This window comes from Platichthys flesus, chromosome 6 (genome assembly GCF_949316205.1).
Source record: "Platichthys flesus chromosome 6, fPlaFle2.1, whole genome shotgun sequence".
NCBI classification, from domain to species: Eukaryota; Metazoa; Chordata; class Actinopteri; order Pleuronectiformes; family Pleuronectidae; genus Platichthys; species Platichthys flesus.
Window position 1 is genome coordinate 24039516 of NC_084950.1, and position 16956 is coordinate 24056471.

At 42.6% G+C, this 16956-nt stretch overlaps 1 protein-coding gene across 1 annotated transcript in view; it reads right to left on the bottom strand.

Moving 5' to 3' along the window:
* Positions 1-16690, bottom strand: part of met (MET proto-oncogene, receptor tyrosine kinase) — a 68541-nt gene extending 51851 nt beyond the window's left edge. The window contains exons 1-2 of the mRNA XM_062390783.1: positions 16425-16690; positions 13716-14916 (exon numbers count right to left, since the gene is read on the bottom strand). Of these exons, the coding sequence (XP_062246767.1) occupies positions 13716-14915 (1200 nt within the window). The 5' untranslated portion in view covers position 14916; positions 16425-16690. The remainder of the gene's footprint in view (positions 1-13715; positions 14917-16424) is intronic.
* Positions 16691-16956: the final 266 nt, after the last annotated feature.

Below are 16956 nucleotides of genomic sequence, written 5' to 3' on the forward strand. Positions count from 1 at the left end.
TTGTAACTTTTATAAACTTGTGCTCAGCGGGCCTGAGGCCAGAATATTGAAGGCTCTTGACTGGAGGATGTCAGCACACTGACTTAATGTCCGGGGCTTGGTAGGGGTGAGCGCCGGTAATGCAACAATAATGGTTTCTTGATGTGAAAACAAACTGGTCATCAGATTTCCCCTCAAACCATAGAAGCAGCAATTCAGTCACTTGTGCATTATGAACAAAAACTCATTCTGTATTCCCATAAAACTAAAAGTTGTGGGAAATTACTTTTTCAGATTTTTTTTAACTCTCTCCTCACTTCGACAAACTGAAAACAATCTTGGCAGAGTCCAGCTCTTTTTAATCGTACAAACCACAATTCAGTTTCCGATAAAAGCTCCTGAGCTGTGTCAGGTGTGAGCTTGCCTTCCTCCTGCAGTATGATTCAAGCAAGGATCACTGATGAGGTGGATAAGATCAAAGCTGAAAGAAAAATATCTGAGCCGTCCGAGGGCCTGGCTCGAAACCTTCTCTGTTTGTGGTGCATTGTCTGGAAGCACGGCGGGGGTGATAAAAGCCAAACAAGTGTGCGGACAGAGGGACAGAGGAGAGGTTTCTAGTGTTCGCCTCAATTACTTGAGTACACAGTCAGGCACAATCCTTTGCTTGCATTGTGAGGAGATTATAGCTGAATGGAATCGGAGGGATTAGTCCTCATCTGGGATGAGACCATCCGCTGGAATGACATGGTGTCCACTTTCATTTGGTTAGAAATGTAGGATTCTTCATTGGTTATCTGTGTAATCAGGAAGCTTGTTGAAATAGTGGACAGAGGTCTGCGACACAGGAAATTCATCGGATCATCCACATCAACAGAGACTTAAAGGTGCAATTTGAGCAAACGTCAAAAGATGTTCTTACTTTTTGCCTCTAGTGGTGAACACAGTATTTGTTTAGTTTTTCTGCTTCTGGTGTTTGCAGCACTGACAAATGGCCATTTAATGTGGCAACACAATAAATGGAATCAAAGCAAATATTAAAATGTTGTCTTGGAAATCTTGAATAAAAATGACAAATACTGAGAAAAACAAGGTACTTCTTCCAGTCACCAATATTCTATAAGTGTTCTTAGGGAAGACACTGAACCCCAGATTACTCCTGTATAATGTGTAATAGAAAAATGAAAGTGACTTGTAGTGCAAAGTGCTTTCAGTGGTCAATAAGACTGGAGACATGCTTTATAAATACAGTCCATTGACCATTTACAGCTAAAAAACCTGATCAAATATAATCCGAACCATCTGCATTGCTTATAATGCAGATGACCACTCTACCCCTCAGCCACGTGGTCGCTCTCCAACCTGAAGGACAGCGGTTCGATCCCCAGTCTGATCCATCTGCATGCCGAAGTGTCCATGGGCAAGATGCTGAACCCCGAATGGCCCCCCATAGAATAACAAAGTGCTGCGAATAGATGCACTGCATGAATGTGTGTGTGAATGGGTGAAAGTAAAACTGTACTGTAAAGCGCTTTGAGTGGTCATCAAGACTAGAAAAGCGCTGTATAAATACAAAGCCATTTACATTTACCATTATTACAACTCAATGCAAATGACCGAAACATATGTCATTAGTTTGAACTGACCCTGTAAGGATGCTGGCTCTGACTGCATTTGGCTGATGATGGAGGTGATGGTGGTTTCCTTTACATTAATTACAGGGCTGGTGGTTTGTCCTGCCCACATGTCAAAGTCCTGAGAGAGAAATTGCCATTGATTCTTTTTTCTCCTGTTTTATTTTCTCCTTAAAAACACTTTGGGTTAACTGTTAATTACAGCTGAGTCAACAGACGCATGTTAACTGAACAGAATGGACTGGTCAGATGTTTCTGCCCATGTAATTTTATGTGTGGACTTTTTTATGTACTCACTACTACAGTTACTGAAGCTTGTGAAATATGGGGCTGAGGTAAGCTTTCATTTCTGCCCTCCTAGCGTCTGAGGCCACAGGCCTGCTGGGATCATTTAATGCTCTAGTGAACTTTGTGATTATGAGCGTTTCAAAGGACCAGACTCAGACACTAGGACAGAGCTCAAAGGATCTAATGCCAGAGAAATGAGCGGGATCTGGGGTCGAGGTGAGGCTGCTCCTCAGGATGGCAGTGGGCAGTTAGGAAGATTGCTTTTGGTATTCATTTATAGCACGAGGGCTGACAGATGAGCATCCACATTCCTCATTTCAGTAGAAAGCCGGATATCACCATGTGGTGAAATAGAAGCGTAGGAGGCATATCGCTGATTAGGAAATAGCTTGGGGTGCCTTGACTCATAAACGCACCAGAGACAAGCCCCACATTATTTGACACTAAACAAGTGTATAATGATGGGCCTCTGGCTCTGCTGCACAGGAAAGCATTTAGAAAACCAATCAGAGATGAGTCTGTCATCAGGACGGTGTGTCAGGAAAGTATCTCATTTTCAAGATGGTGTCAAAACAGAACGACACAGTAGCCAACGAGGCTCTTTGACGTAGTGGTGGCTGGAGGAGTGGCTATATTCGTAATCTATGTCAACGTCTTTTTATAAAGCAGTCAAGCAAAGGATAAAGGTTGTTTGATATAAACAGGGACTTGAAGTTGTTGTAGAAAAGGCAGCATCTCTGTCTCCACCATCCTCTCCTACAGGGGTGCTGGACATTGGGGGCGGAGCCGGTGCAGGCGCTGAACTACCATCACTTCCTGAGCTGCTGGCTAGGCAGCACAGATGTAGTGGCACAAGGTCTAAAATGTTTCTTTGAGTTCGCCTCATGTTTGAATTTCATCACAGGCCGTATTTAGGTGGGGTTTAAAAGTGTTTGGTTAACAAAGAGGTCAGGTAAAGGGTAGGCTGTACCTCTACACCTCTTGTAGAGCAACCACTGGTTTGTTTCGATAAATTATTGTTCTTTTAGTCCATAAAGCATCAAAAATAGTGAAAAAAGTTAAAATCACTCCTGAGAGGCCTATTTGACAATGAGGTTGTCCCTATGACACCATTAACCAAATAGATATTCAAGAATATTCAATGATGTAAAAAGAAAAAGCTGAGCAAATAAAAAATGAGCAAGGAAGAGAAGTGCAAAACGGCAAGTCAATGATAAATTTCAGCCATGGTCTAAATTTAACTGTATTTGGCTGATGTTGGTAATTTCCCAACCTGCTTATTGGAAGACAGCTTGCAGGCACTGACGGTTTGCGTATTTACTGCTCGACTCTTTATCTAGGGAACAAAGATAAGATGTGCATACAAAAGCCTGCATGCAAAAGGATTTACCCACACACTTCCATCTCTCCAGCAAAACAAGAAACCAGACTCCTGGACTAATGATTAACTCTGCAGATTCAAAACTAAACACACTTTGAGTGGATGTAGAATAATGTTGGAAAAGGCCCTGGGAATGCCTTCAGACATTGACAGGACACAACTGACGAGAAGTTGAAATAATCTTGCTGCTTCTTTGCGTGACAATTTCTAAGGAACTATTTCATGACTTAATCCGAAAGGTGATCCTGATAACCCATGGAAGCACACTTCAACCTGTGGTGACGTGTTTGGCATCGACTTCATGGTATGGCTAATTCAAGGGAAGGGTTTATGATACAAAGCAGAAGATACAGTCCATGCTATTGTGCTTTTAATTTCTTGATGTGCTTTGCAGCTGGTTGTGGGTGCTGACCAACTCTCTCCTCACGCAAAGAGACCTGCCTGGACACGGCTGCCGGGTGACGCAACAGCCCACCTGAGAGAGGAGGGGTGGAGGGTACACAGCTGCCAGCTCTCACCGAAAAACACAACGCTGTGATGGCAGTCAGTTTATAATTTCCTGGATTTATCCACAGATTGCTGGAATTTCCCAACACCAAAATGTACATATTTAGCAGCAATATATAAATTGTTGCAAATAACATTCATCACTCATACAGCAACAAGATGAAACATTACAACATAGCTATGCATCCTGCATAGAGCCGTGTGTCTTTTTTGCACTCCCTTGATTTGCCAGACCAGGAGATGCTGGAGACGCGACTTCTTTGTCAATAGAGGTGCCAAAATCAATGAAAACAACCAACATATTTATTTAGTTTACAATCCATCACTTTTCATACTGGTCACCCTGTAGACTTGAGAACAGGACTCCTCTGTATTACAAATGGATGCAACACGAGAGTCTGTGATCATTTGGTGATTATAATCAAGTGGATTCACTTTGCTCTTATATTGCTGTTGTTTTCTGTTTTTAAAGTTTCTTATCTGACAGCAGAATCACCAGCTTGTTGTTGTACAGCTCCACTAACCAGTCAAGATTCAGGAAATAAGGTCATGTCTTCACTCCGTTCCTGACATAAAGTGTTTTTGCAGAACAATACGATGATACACTAATGTAATTAACTCATCATTTTTCCAATAAAAAAATGATGAGGCGGACGTTTGTGACAAATTTGAAGAAAATCCCTTGAGCTGCTCAACTTTAGATTTCACATTATGAACATCAGAACATTTCTCATACAAGTTAGACACACACACACAAACACACACACACACACACACACGTATCAAGAGGGACAGGACAGGACAGGAACATAGTATTTTCATTCTTCTGTTTATTCACGTTCGCTGCTGAAGACCCGCCTGTCAGCTAGGTGCATCGCTGTTCACTGCACCCGGCTTAGCAAGGGCATGAACACGCTTGGGCATGTGTTACACAATGTATTACATCTTGGGTAAAACAAAACAAAACAACCCTGTTAAGTGCAGGGGTGCCACTAATGACATTAAACATGAAAAATGTTCTCTTATCATATATACAGTTATAACGATGTAAACAATGCATTTGCCAAAATACTGTACTTGACGTCAAATAAATAAATAATGGACTTTTACTATACGCAAAAAAAACAATTCTTTATATCAGGATTCATCAATTTGTATGTGTTTGAAATGATTCTGAAAAACAGTTGTGACAAAGTTTTGTAGAACTCATGTTTTTTTTTATTTGCGATCATCTCCAATTATTTGTACATGTTGTTGTGTTATTTACTGTGTTTTATGTACTTTTTTTCTCCATACTGTAATCTTACTTCTGCCTGCTTGTATGCCCTTGAAGTAATATGGAAAAGGGTTTGAGAAGTAAATCCACCATAGTCAGTGGACAAAGCAGTATTTTTCCACTGAGAGGTAATGTGTTTTTTGGCTGCCAATAGAGCTAAGTGATTATATCCTGTATTTTATCATGCAAGTTCCAACTGGGTCATGAAGCCGTTTAAGATAATATAGAGATATATGACGCAGGTTTTCAGAACGAAATGAGGAGGTCACAGGACCAAAACAAAAACATAAAAGTCCATCTCACACATCTCTGTTACAAAGTCTGTGCAGCATCTTTATAAATCGGGTGATTGAAGAAAAAATGACTTCTGGTCGGTGGTAGAGTTTTTCATGTACCAGCGCCACGAGAGCACAGGGAGAGTTCAAGCGAACAAATACCAGCTCACTGATGGCATGAGCAGGCTCGGGCATGTGACGCTCAAACTCCGTGACATCTACAGCAGAACCCACTGAATCAGCAGCACCACTAAGAGACAGGGAACGTTCAGCACATCCAATGTCTGACTGCTGCTGGTCGAATCATCTGAAACTCTCCCAGTGTTCAAAACTACAGGGAGATTATCAAGGGCTGATCGATCAGGTATTAATTCATGCAGGACCGCCACTGTTGCATATTTGAACTCCTCAGTTTGACGGTAGCTGTTACAAACGGCTGCACATGCACTACTGTTTAACCATCTAACCTTTCATAGGAGAGTTTCATGTTCAAACTGAACAGTGAAATGTAGATTATAAGCAGATGTACTGCAGATTGAAGAAAAGACAGCTCGTTCCCCGGGTGGGATTTTGTCCAAATGATAACTGGAAGTCTTAAGATTTTATCATGCTGACTATCTCTTCTCTTTTAACTATCTTTTTTTTCCTCCTCTCCTGTTAAGCCCTTTACACGATTGTTTTGAAAAGCCAGTCATGACAACTGCGTCAACACATTTTTAACCATTTCATTTTTTCACACAATTTGAGGCTATATTCCCTTTAGACCTTTAGGAACTCAAGATAAGGTTAGCCACGGTAAAACAGCACTGGTCTATGTTGATAATGTTTTTTTCAATTCAAATCAACCCTCACCGACCTTAAAGTCCTAACTTGTTTTGTGACAGAAGGCTGGCGTGAGCATGAAGTCTTCCGTCAACAACCTGGCACCTCTCTATTGGCTTGTCAAACATTTCCATGCATGTGTCCCAGAATTGAACTCAGAGCTTTACAGTCTGCACCCTCTATCATCGGACACTTACTTTGAAAACGGGAAAACTAAAATCATTCCAACAAGAAAAAAGGGAGAAATCTCAAGGATGTATAGATTCACAGAAAGATGGAAGATTACGTCCACACTGAGCAAGCAGTAGCTGTTAAAGGTTTCCTGCTGTCACAACACATACTATTTTCAGATTATATATTGTTTAAGAGATTACAATTAGGATTCAGATTGATCTGCTGATAAAAGTCAGGTCAAACAGTGAAACATAATTATATATTTTTTCTCTGCTGTGTTCAAAACGTCCAACACACAAATGAAATGTTACTGCATATCTTCCATTTGCCAAACAACTGACAGGCGCAGGGTGATTCACAGTACGTTGGAAGTCCCCGTACTGGATCCTCCATTTCATAATCACTCATTATGAATTCCTTGACAAAGAAACGTTGAATCAATGGGCCTCCCCGGCCGCTTGTTTGGCTTCTTTTTTTTTAAGGCCAGCGTTTAAAGCGTGTTCATTAAAATGGGCCGGCTAATTAAAATGACTGTCGGTCAAAAGTGGCTCTTGGCTGGAATTATATTACGCTCACGATAATCAATCAGGCCGAAGATTCAATTTAAAAGCAATCAGCATTTGGTGGGTTCTCGCGAATCAATGCTAATCCGATGATAATTTTGACCTCGAAAGTGGCTGTTCTTTATTTTTAGTCTCAAATGTCGCTGCACCCGCTATAGACTTGGGACTAGATGCCAGGCATGCTGGTGATGCAAAAAAATTCCCGCCGTAGCTTCTGCGGATACAACATTACCCGGGAAAATCTCCTAACATTTCTTTTTTTAAAGCAACGCTCTATAGCAACAGAAACACTCTGGGCGTTGGAGCAATAGTTTTTGACAATTTTGTATTTGTAGGAGGGGTGGAGAGCTACTGAAATGAAAAAGGCTGTAAATCACGTTAAATCTTTTCTCTAATCAACTATTGGCATTCATGCTTAAAAATGAAGAGTCACAGTATGAAGAAAAAAACAAGTATAATAATTGTTTTATTATGTATCAGTAGCCCAATACCATTGCATATCAAACACAATTTACAGCTTTTGGCTACGTGAATTTTTATGTCAAACCCGCTGCTGCAGAATGATTGCCACTGCTGCTTCAGGATCAGGGCAGACAGACAATTAAGCCTGTTGTTTTTTACCGTGTTAGAATATCCTGTCGGACCCGCGCTCACTTTGCACTGACATGAAACACAGACACTCAACCAGAGATCAATTGAACACGTACAGTATGCGAATGGATACTTTTGTGTGTGTTTCATTCATCCTAGAATTTATGAATAACACAAAAATTGAAAAAAGACCAACATTTGTGTGCATGCAGTTTAAATGCAAGACGAGAGGCGTACAGCCAGGATATCAGGGATAAAGGGACCAGAACGATACGGAGTCATGACCCAACACCATTTATTCATAATTAAATAATAACGCAACTTTCAGATAGGTACGACAAGTTTCTCCTTATTTTGACAAATTGATCTTCTGGTGCATTTCAGGATGTGAAGAGGATTTCAACACATAAGAAAAACAGTGTTTAAGAAACAACTTAACAACCTTGTGTTGGACTAGTGGCAGAGAGTGCGACTATGGGGAAAATCCGACAGTGGTTTCTGGTTCGAATCCACGGAGTGACAACAAGAACAACATACCTGGACGGACAACACCTGGACAACACCTGGATCTGTTCCACACTGTCAAAGTGCCTACCCCACCCCACTGTCAAAGTGCCACTGAGCACCTTACTCCCCTAACACCTGCTCCCCGGGGAACCGTGCATGGCTGCCCACTGCTCTGTGTGTCCTCCTGTGTACACCAGATGGGTCATTGCAGAAAACAAATTCCCCCCCTTGCATGTCGTGTGTGTGTGCATGTGTGTGGGACTGATAACGTGTATCTGTTGCTCAAGGGTTACAGTGCAATTCTTCTTCTTCTTCTTAAATCACTCAAAGACGTTGACTGTGTTTTCTATTTGCAACCTGGTTAGTCGATTATCATATTCCTTTTGTCGATTGAAATCTACTCAAATTAAATACTTAGTCCACTCATTTTCTGAGACACACACAGTTGTGATCAACAACATTACTCAATGCTTCTATATTTAATGCTTACACAATTGTTAACCTCTTAGAAAAATGTTTTAAACTGATACCAGAAAAATAGCTTGGTTTAAAAAACTCTCTAAACTTCTGGTACTCAACATCGCATCATGAAAATTAAGGATTTCATTAGTTTCAGGCTCTCAGGGCAACTGAGAGCAGCCTGAGGACAGAAACAGCCCCACAGAGAAAAAAAGAACAACAGATTTGCACCATCACTCTGATGGCTAAGAAGAGAAGCCCTCTTCATTACAACGTTTATCAAATCTTACAGCCTGAACTGGAGCGAGGGCATGTCTGCACTGACAGTTGTCTTAAATCTTCAAACATACTCTCACACGGAGCTTTCAAACTCATCCATTGACAGAGCAAATGACAACATATAACCTCCTGCATGCTCACGTCTGCCTCATCTGAAAATGTACAACTGTTATGAATATATGGCCGTCCCTATCTCTCCCAGTCCTAATGATAACAGGGACTCTATCTGCCATATGCTACTGATACAAGTCATAAAACTATTAAGCAGCTCTGGGATTAGTGCATTCAACTCTCAGAGCTTCTAATGGGCGGTTTTTCAGTGGTCTGCTTGTTTTTCTAACCTGCCAGCCAACGACAAGAGGTAACAACTAAGACTGTTTGCAATAAAAATAGAAATTGGGAAACGGCTCCCAAGCTGCAGTTGAGCTAAAAGCCCATTTGGCTGCAGCGATTCGGCATTTGAACTGCTGCTTCTGCATGTTTGCAGATGGAAGGATCGAAATGGAAATATTGAAATATCTGAAAGAGCAGATTTTCGTTTTGAATAAGTCAGTGTTGTGGTTTTGGGACCATCCAAGTGTGGACAATCAACTGTGAGAGAACGAAGTCGGCATATCTGTAAATCATGCTGTTTGTAGATATGTCAAAGTATAATGCTAGAGATAAAAAACAAAGTTCTGAATCTTAACTATAGAGGACAGAGATGCTCCCTCACCTCCAGCAGAACGGATATCGTAACCCTAAACCCTAATCAAGTGACTTCATAGGAAAGAATGTCTAATAAAGTAACAGTACATTCTCTACTGATCAAAACACAGTCACTGTCATGAGATGGAGGTGAAGCTGACTTTTGCACAGTGCACATCGCATGGTACGGATTGTTGGAAACAGGAAGAGCAGGACTTGTCTGTGTTCTTGTGCAGCATCCTGCTTTGATTCTGTGCACAGGAGCTCAACAGGCTCTGTGTGCGGTTTCCTGAGGACGATTGCTTCTGACATTCGCACATTCCAAAGCACCACAAAATTTGTTCACTATTAAGTGTTATATCAGAGGCAATGCTTCACATCTGTTCATCAAAGACGCCAGAGGCTGTGGTTTGTTCTGCGGTCATCAAATGCTGAACGGTTTTCCCTCTTTCTTTTCTCCTCATATTTCGTGATAAAATATGTGTCACATTTGTGCATTGAATGTGTGGAGGTGAGAAGCTTTTTTCGTATGTAATGCATCACTGTGTGAACAGGCACTGGGTTAGACCTCAGACTTCTGTAAACTGACCTCATGATAGGATCAGATCAAGATCTGACACCTCAGAAAGTCGATAGCTCGACATCGACGCAGCAAAAAGCTTCTCTAGCGTTACTGATGTGACTTCCACTTTCCCACAGGTGCTGGTAACAGGTGGGAGTCGAGGGGAGTGGGGACGAGGCCTCGCCAGTATGGCAGGCTGCCACAGTGGGTCGGGGCGGATCATCTTCCGCCCAGCTGCTGATGCCCTGTTATCCCCGAGCCATTCATCACGGCTCGCTGATAGTCAGATATGTGCAGCCCTCAAAAGCCGCAGCTCCAAGCATTCCTCCCTTTCCCCAGTGGATCTCCACGGCTGATGGCACTAAGGGCCATGCTGATGTAGCCAAACATCCACTTATCATCATGCGTTTCCATGTATTCACAAAGCAGGTTTGAATCTGTTTAAGATCTTAGCCACAGGTCACTCTTCATGTCTGTCTGTATACGTTCTCCACTGGAACTTGTGCCTTCAAACTCACCACCCACTAAACTCAAAGGACCGGACCGTTAGTTTGCAAATTATAGTTCCTCAACCACACAACATTTAGGCTTTTGCCAACTGCTTTGGACTGCATGCTGTACAGTTTTAGATTGTTATAATCACTGCAAAGTCAGTGGTGACAGATTTTAGTTTCTTCCATAGTAACAAATTATTTCTTAGAAAATTAGGAAAACGATTCCTGGATCCACCCGTTTATCCAGATCTGCACCAAAATTGAATCGGTTCTTCCTTGACCAATACCTCATCTGACACCAAATTAAATGGAAATCCATTCAGTTATTTTTGTGTAAAAAGTTTAGAGAAGTCTGATAACTTGCATATACCACTGTGAAAATCACATCTGCGTTAATTTGGTTGGTTCTCATTGGATTATGAATGCCTTCCAGATCCTTGTTTATTTTGTATCTGATGCTCTTGTAGTATGTATTCCACCAGGAAAGAAAGCTTATCAAGGTCAATATGGATATGCACAATAGAGTGTGGATACCCATCCCAAGCATGATGATGATGATATTTGGGTTAGGTCAGGTTTTTGACACTGCACCTGCCTGTAATCCATGAAAACTTCGGACTCAGGTTGGCCTTGGAAACAAAATACAAACTGTCCTTTGGGTTCTAATCAGGCTCGGTTAATTTTCTCTTGGGCCTGGTCAGGTTTTAACAGAAAATAGATGGCAACCGGAGCTACTGTGATTCACAACGCAAGTTACTAAATAAGGGCTCTCCGAGTGTTTTATAATATGAAAGTCAGTGTATTAAACATGTTTGTTTGGCCTCAGGGATACAAACAATTGATATTAAAAACTGAACATAAAAATAATTGTTGTAGTTGTCTTTAAAGCAGACCTATGATTTTTTTCATACCATACAAAACTGAATGGAAAACTATGGACATCTGTAATAATAAAAACAATTAACAGAACTATCTAAAAGCAACCTAGTTTGTACAATGATAAGTTGTGAGGTGATCTGTCTACAATTTCTAATCAATTGTATAAAACATGCAAAACCACTGGAACAACCAATATGACAGGCCTTTTACCCACAGTGTTATGGAGAACGGTTGTGGTTCGTTAATGTAAGCAATAAATGTGTCCACCCTGAAAGCACATGCAGCGATATGTATTTGAAGTATGTGCATATTTACAGAAATAAAACTCTGCGTAGTGACATACACACATGGTTTTGACACTCAGGAGTGCGCTGGGTGTTTGCACACGATTCTAGTGTTACTCCTGTGTGTGCTTTCCCTTTGACAAGCAATTCAGTGTGTAGTATGTCCAGGAGACGATGGTAATCCACTGGCTGACTGATGATATACTGTGGTGACTGATGCTGAGCTTATGTAAAGATGAAGTCACAGAGAGGGAAGCACTAGTGCACATATTGACTGAACCTTGAGTAGGGGGGTCTGCAGTTAAATTCATGTCACTATTGATCAGGTGTTTCGGGGGGATTGATTGGGTCAATGGTGATGGATTGGAGGGGAGGGGGCGAGTCACCAGGTAACAACTGGCTCACAGCAGCAGGAAGAGGGAGACTCTCAGTACAATGCAGATGAATTAGCGCAATCAGTACAAGGATAAACAGCAGTTGTTGTTTTTTTTATTCACATCTGCATCGGATGGCAGTGATGGGATTGCAGCACCGTTATATAGTAAGCCCCTTGTTTTAGAGGGGATACAAGGTATTCAACAAGAACTCAGAAGAACGCATACAAGGCCACATTTCCCTTGAAATTGAATTGAGCTGCACTAGATTTCGCATACTTGTCGAAAGTCCTCCCCTAAATGTGCCTGATCTCTTTCATCAAGATCCATGAAATAATTACTGGGAAATCTGTAAAATGTCAAAAAACACCCTATTACAATCTTAAATTCCTTGAGTCACCCTCATATTCTAAGCTTTCTATCCTGGCCCATACCACATGCTGTTCCCATGTTTGGTGGTAATCTTTCCAGTAGATTTTTTGTAACAAAGCTAAAAAACAAACATACAGACCTCCCAACAAATGGACTGGGGTGAAAACATGTCCTCCTTGGCTGAGGCTAATAAACCTGGATCAAGAAATAGGTTATAATATACAAGGTGTCAAAAGTGAGGTCTAAAACACAGGTTCCTCTTCAGCCAGAGCTTCATTATATCTTACTTCATGCCTGTTTCCAGGTATCTTGGCCGCGCTGTTCTCTTCAGTAAGTTAAACACATGATCACTTGAACTGAAGTCAGATCACGGAAATGGTTCGTGAAGAACATTACAAACGTCTTGGTTTCCTGACATTTTGTTGTTTCGATGTGAACGACTTTAAATAAAAGCTGAGAGTCAGCACTTTAACCTCACTGTCATCATTTCATATAACTCCAGTGTGATGGAGTACAGAGCCATAACAATGGAAATGTGTTGTTCTGATAGCTGCACTGTGTAGATCCAGAAATCAATCCATATCCATAACAGAGATTTATAAAAGCGACAGTTGTTGGAACAAGTACATCACCATGGTAAAATATCATGTTCCTGACAGGCAGTCGTGCATGTACTATGCTAACTAGAAGGGTCAGAGGTCAGAGGGACAAGTTAGGAGGAGGTCATGCTTCAGTGTCTTGCTCAAGGACACTTTGACAAGGACACAGTAGACACAGTGACTGGATGAACCCGAGACCACTCAGGCAGATGCAGCAAACAAACCAACCTGAGCCGAGTTCTGTGACTGTACAAGATCCAAACTAAGCATTGACCACAGATGAGTGAGGCTTGTTTCAAGTTTCAATCTTGATGATGCTCGGAGGGGCTTGCTGATCTGGCACTTTTCATTTCATGCTAGATGCATTATAAGTAAGTAATAAGTTAGTACTTAACTTGAATGACATTATATACACTACAGGAGAAGCCATTGTACAGTTTGCTAATAAACATAACAGCAGTCACTACTTTAAACCAATTGAGCCCCATTTTCTAAAGAATTTGGTTATTTTTGCTAAAATATTGTTGAAAATCCAAAACATTGGTGCAGAAAATAGAGAATTTTAGGACAAATGTCTTATTTCCGTCTTTCAGGGTTACGAAGTTCATTGCCTGTTTTTGACAGTTGAGCAAAAAGCAAGATTTGCATTTCCCTCGAAAACACAAATGCAAAGTGGAAGTTCTACAATGGCTTCCCCTGCACATTCACCCCCAGCCCCCACCCAGCTCTTACCACATTGTAGCAGGACTTCTTGTCAGATCCAGTGAAGTGATAGGGGTCCACGGTGTTGCACTTCTGCATGTACAACTTGAACATGTAGTTGATGTGTTTCAGGGACATGACGCAAACGGCTGAGTTTGCAGTCGGCTCTGGAGAGTTTGGTTTTCCTTGTGCGAAGGCAGCAAAAAGCACGTCATCGCCCTCTTCCACCTTCACCTGCTTCTGTAGTTCAATGTCATTGCCCACCGTGGTGACATGAGCTGCCTGCAGGATGTTGAATTTCTTCACATCTTCCGTGGAGCGTCGCCGCCTCTTATCAGTGCTGATGCATTCGAGGGGCATCTCCACATAGCGGCGGATTGAGAGATCTGAGGAGCACATGCGAACAATGCGGGTGTGGTAGGCCTGAGAGTCGCTGCTCACCCGCTGCACAGTGAGGAAATAGGTAAAAGGTCCACTGTGGAACGAGTAAATGTAGCGCAAGTAGTAGCTACCACGAAGAGATGGAATCAGGTCCATGTGTGAGTCGTTAGAGAAGAAGGTGAAGCCATTTTGGCTTGTCTTCATCTTCCGCACAGAAATGGTGTGGGGATGTGTCACACTGCCAGGTACTTTTTCCAAGCCAGGGATCTCAGAGTTCCCAGCAAAAAACTTGATGACGTTGCTCTCCACATTGAGCACCTGAGAACCCGAAGGGCCGACCACAACGTCCGAGTCGCTGGGTTGACCCCTGCCTTGCCTCACCTTGTCAGCAAAGCAGTAGACCTGTTCGTCTACCGTTTTAGGGCTAGTGTCATCATCCAGGACATGACGGCGGCAAACTCCGTTGTCTGCCGAGCCACAGCTGTACAACCCTTTGTCGTAAATGTTCTCCACCACCAAGGCGATGTTGTGGTTGTCCACCTTGCCGTTGATCTCTGTGCTGGTCAGTTTGTGGCCGCAAGTCTCATTGGCAAACAGTGGCCCTGTGTGGTACTCCGAGAGTTTGGTGAGGTTTGGGGCGAGGGCATAGATTCTGTTCACAGCCCCAACGTAGATGATCCCATCAAGCATCACCATGTTCTCGATGGGGAAGTCTGCAGTGAAAGTTGGGAGCTCATAGCTGACGGAGAGGTTGAGTTTGTTGGTTTCTGATGATTGATCACACTGGCCCTGGGTGCTGGGGCACAGGGCCCACAGCAGCATGACGGCATGAAGCAAACTGCAATTCATCCTAGTCAAGAAATAAGAGACATGAGAAATTAGTTGGTAAAGCATCCCTGCTAGAGCACAAAGACCTCAAAACATTCATCATAGATATCTCTCAGTAGGTGGCCTCAATTGTTCTGGAGCGGGACTGTGAGAAAAAAGACACAATCTGTGCTGAATTGGGACGACTGAAAAGAAACCAGAGGGGAATCAATATCCCCTTTTAAGCTCCTAAATAGAACTGTGTCAGTGTGTAAAACCAGGGTTCACTCACTTTACCACAAGCATTGAAGGAAGTCATACTGAATTAACTGCAGTCTGCGTGGTGACACATGGCTTTAATATCATGCTCCTAATCATCAGTGCTTCTGCTTCTGAATCCACTGACCCGGGAAAAACCAGCAGTCAGACTCGGCCGAGTACTTCTGTGGTGCTCAGCTCTGACTGAGTGACCACAGCGCAAGGCAGGGCAGTGAATCACCCGGAGAGAAGCCCGCTCTTTGCAGGGCGACGCAACCCTGGGCCCTAAGTTTAGACAACAAAAGCCCAAGGGAGCGGAGATAAACTCAATTAAAACAAAAGAGGTGGGAGGGAGAAGGCAAAGGGGGACCGTCCCGCAAAATGATAAATAACCCCAGCCACTAAATGGCAATCCACTGGGAGATGCTTTTAGTGGAGAGGGTGAGAGGGAGTGGGGGAAAGGGAGGGAGCAACACCAAAGCATTTGCAAAATGTGCATTTGCATGCTCCCTATTTGGATGTGGTTATAACACAAGCCTCAAAGTAAATATGAAACCAAATAATATAAACCAAAACAAGGAAACCACGCAGAACAGCCGGCTTGGTTTTTACACTCATACCCACAGCAATGCTCTGTGATTCCCTGGGCTCATATTTTGACTGATTAATGAGTGATGTCTAACTGTTGGCAGCTCATTTGTTTCAGGGAGACAGCTGAGTTTGTCAAACCACCACATCATATCCAAAGGATGATGTTAAGACAGAGAGAACAGGTGCCTGTAGATACACGGTCAAAGTCTGGAGCAAAACATATCACTGTAACACAAGATGTTAAAAGTGATGCATGTAGAAAGTAAAGATAAATGGGCTTAAATCAAAAACCAAACTTTCATACTCTAGAATGGAGTAGAGTATAATAATGAAGTTCAGTTTTATTAAGGGAATTGTGAGATGACTAACAGGTTGTTTTGATCTCACATGCTGAGTAATATGGGGGGGGGGGGGGGGGGTCATATTATTGCGCACCTGCACCAAACACAACGGCTGCTTTTTAAAAAGGGACAAAAGACCTAAAACAATTTCAGAGGAAAGTGACTCATGACGAAAAAGTCTCAGAAAAAACACACAGCTTCAAAAGCTGGTAAGATGTGTGAGGAGCCAGTGACAACATTTCCAACCAGGCTGCATGTGATAGTGTTAACCAGAGGAGAACTTTTAGAATCAGTGAACATCTCTGGAAATAAATGAAAACGGAGCAAAGTCAAGTCAGGAACTATAAGAGGAAAGACTCACCTGTTAGCGAGCAGCAGAGGCGAGGGTCCCCCTGGTTCAAATCATATTCCACTTGGACTTTTTTGACTTTCACATCAAGTCCAAACTAATCGCTGGGGGATGTTTTCCCTCTTCACCTCCCAATTCTGGAATAACTGGCTAAAAAACAATCTTGTCGGCAATATTTTAAACTCAGTCTGGCTTGTTTTTCAACTCTGCTCCGTTGCTCTCCAGCTGAACTCAGTGAGGATCCCCTCAGACTGAATGAACGCATCCAGCAGCAACACGCCGCGCGCAGTCTCTCGGCTCCTCTGGCTGTGCGTAAAAAGCTCCGCCTCCTCCTCCTCCTCTCCAAACTGCGTGACGCGTCCAGGTGCTGCCACGCCGGGGCTGCTCAGCCCGTGGAGCTCAGATGGGACAGGAAAAAAACCGAGAGAACAATAAATTAAGAGCTCTCCTTAGTGTTATGATGTTGCACACAACCACCAATTACAACTGAGTCCGTTCCATTATCAGACAGACACTTACTGATGGGGGCTTCTTGTCATTTTTC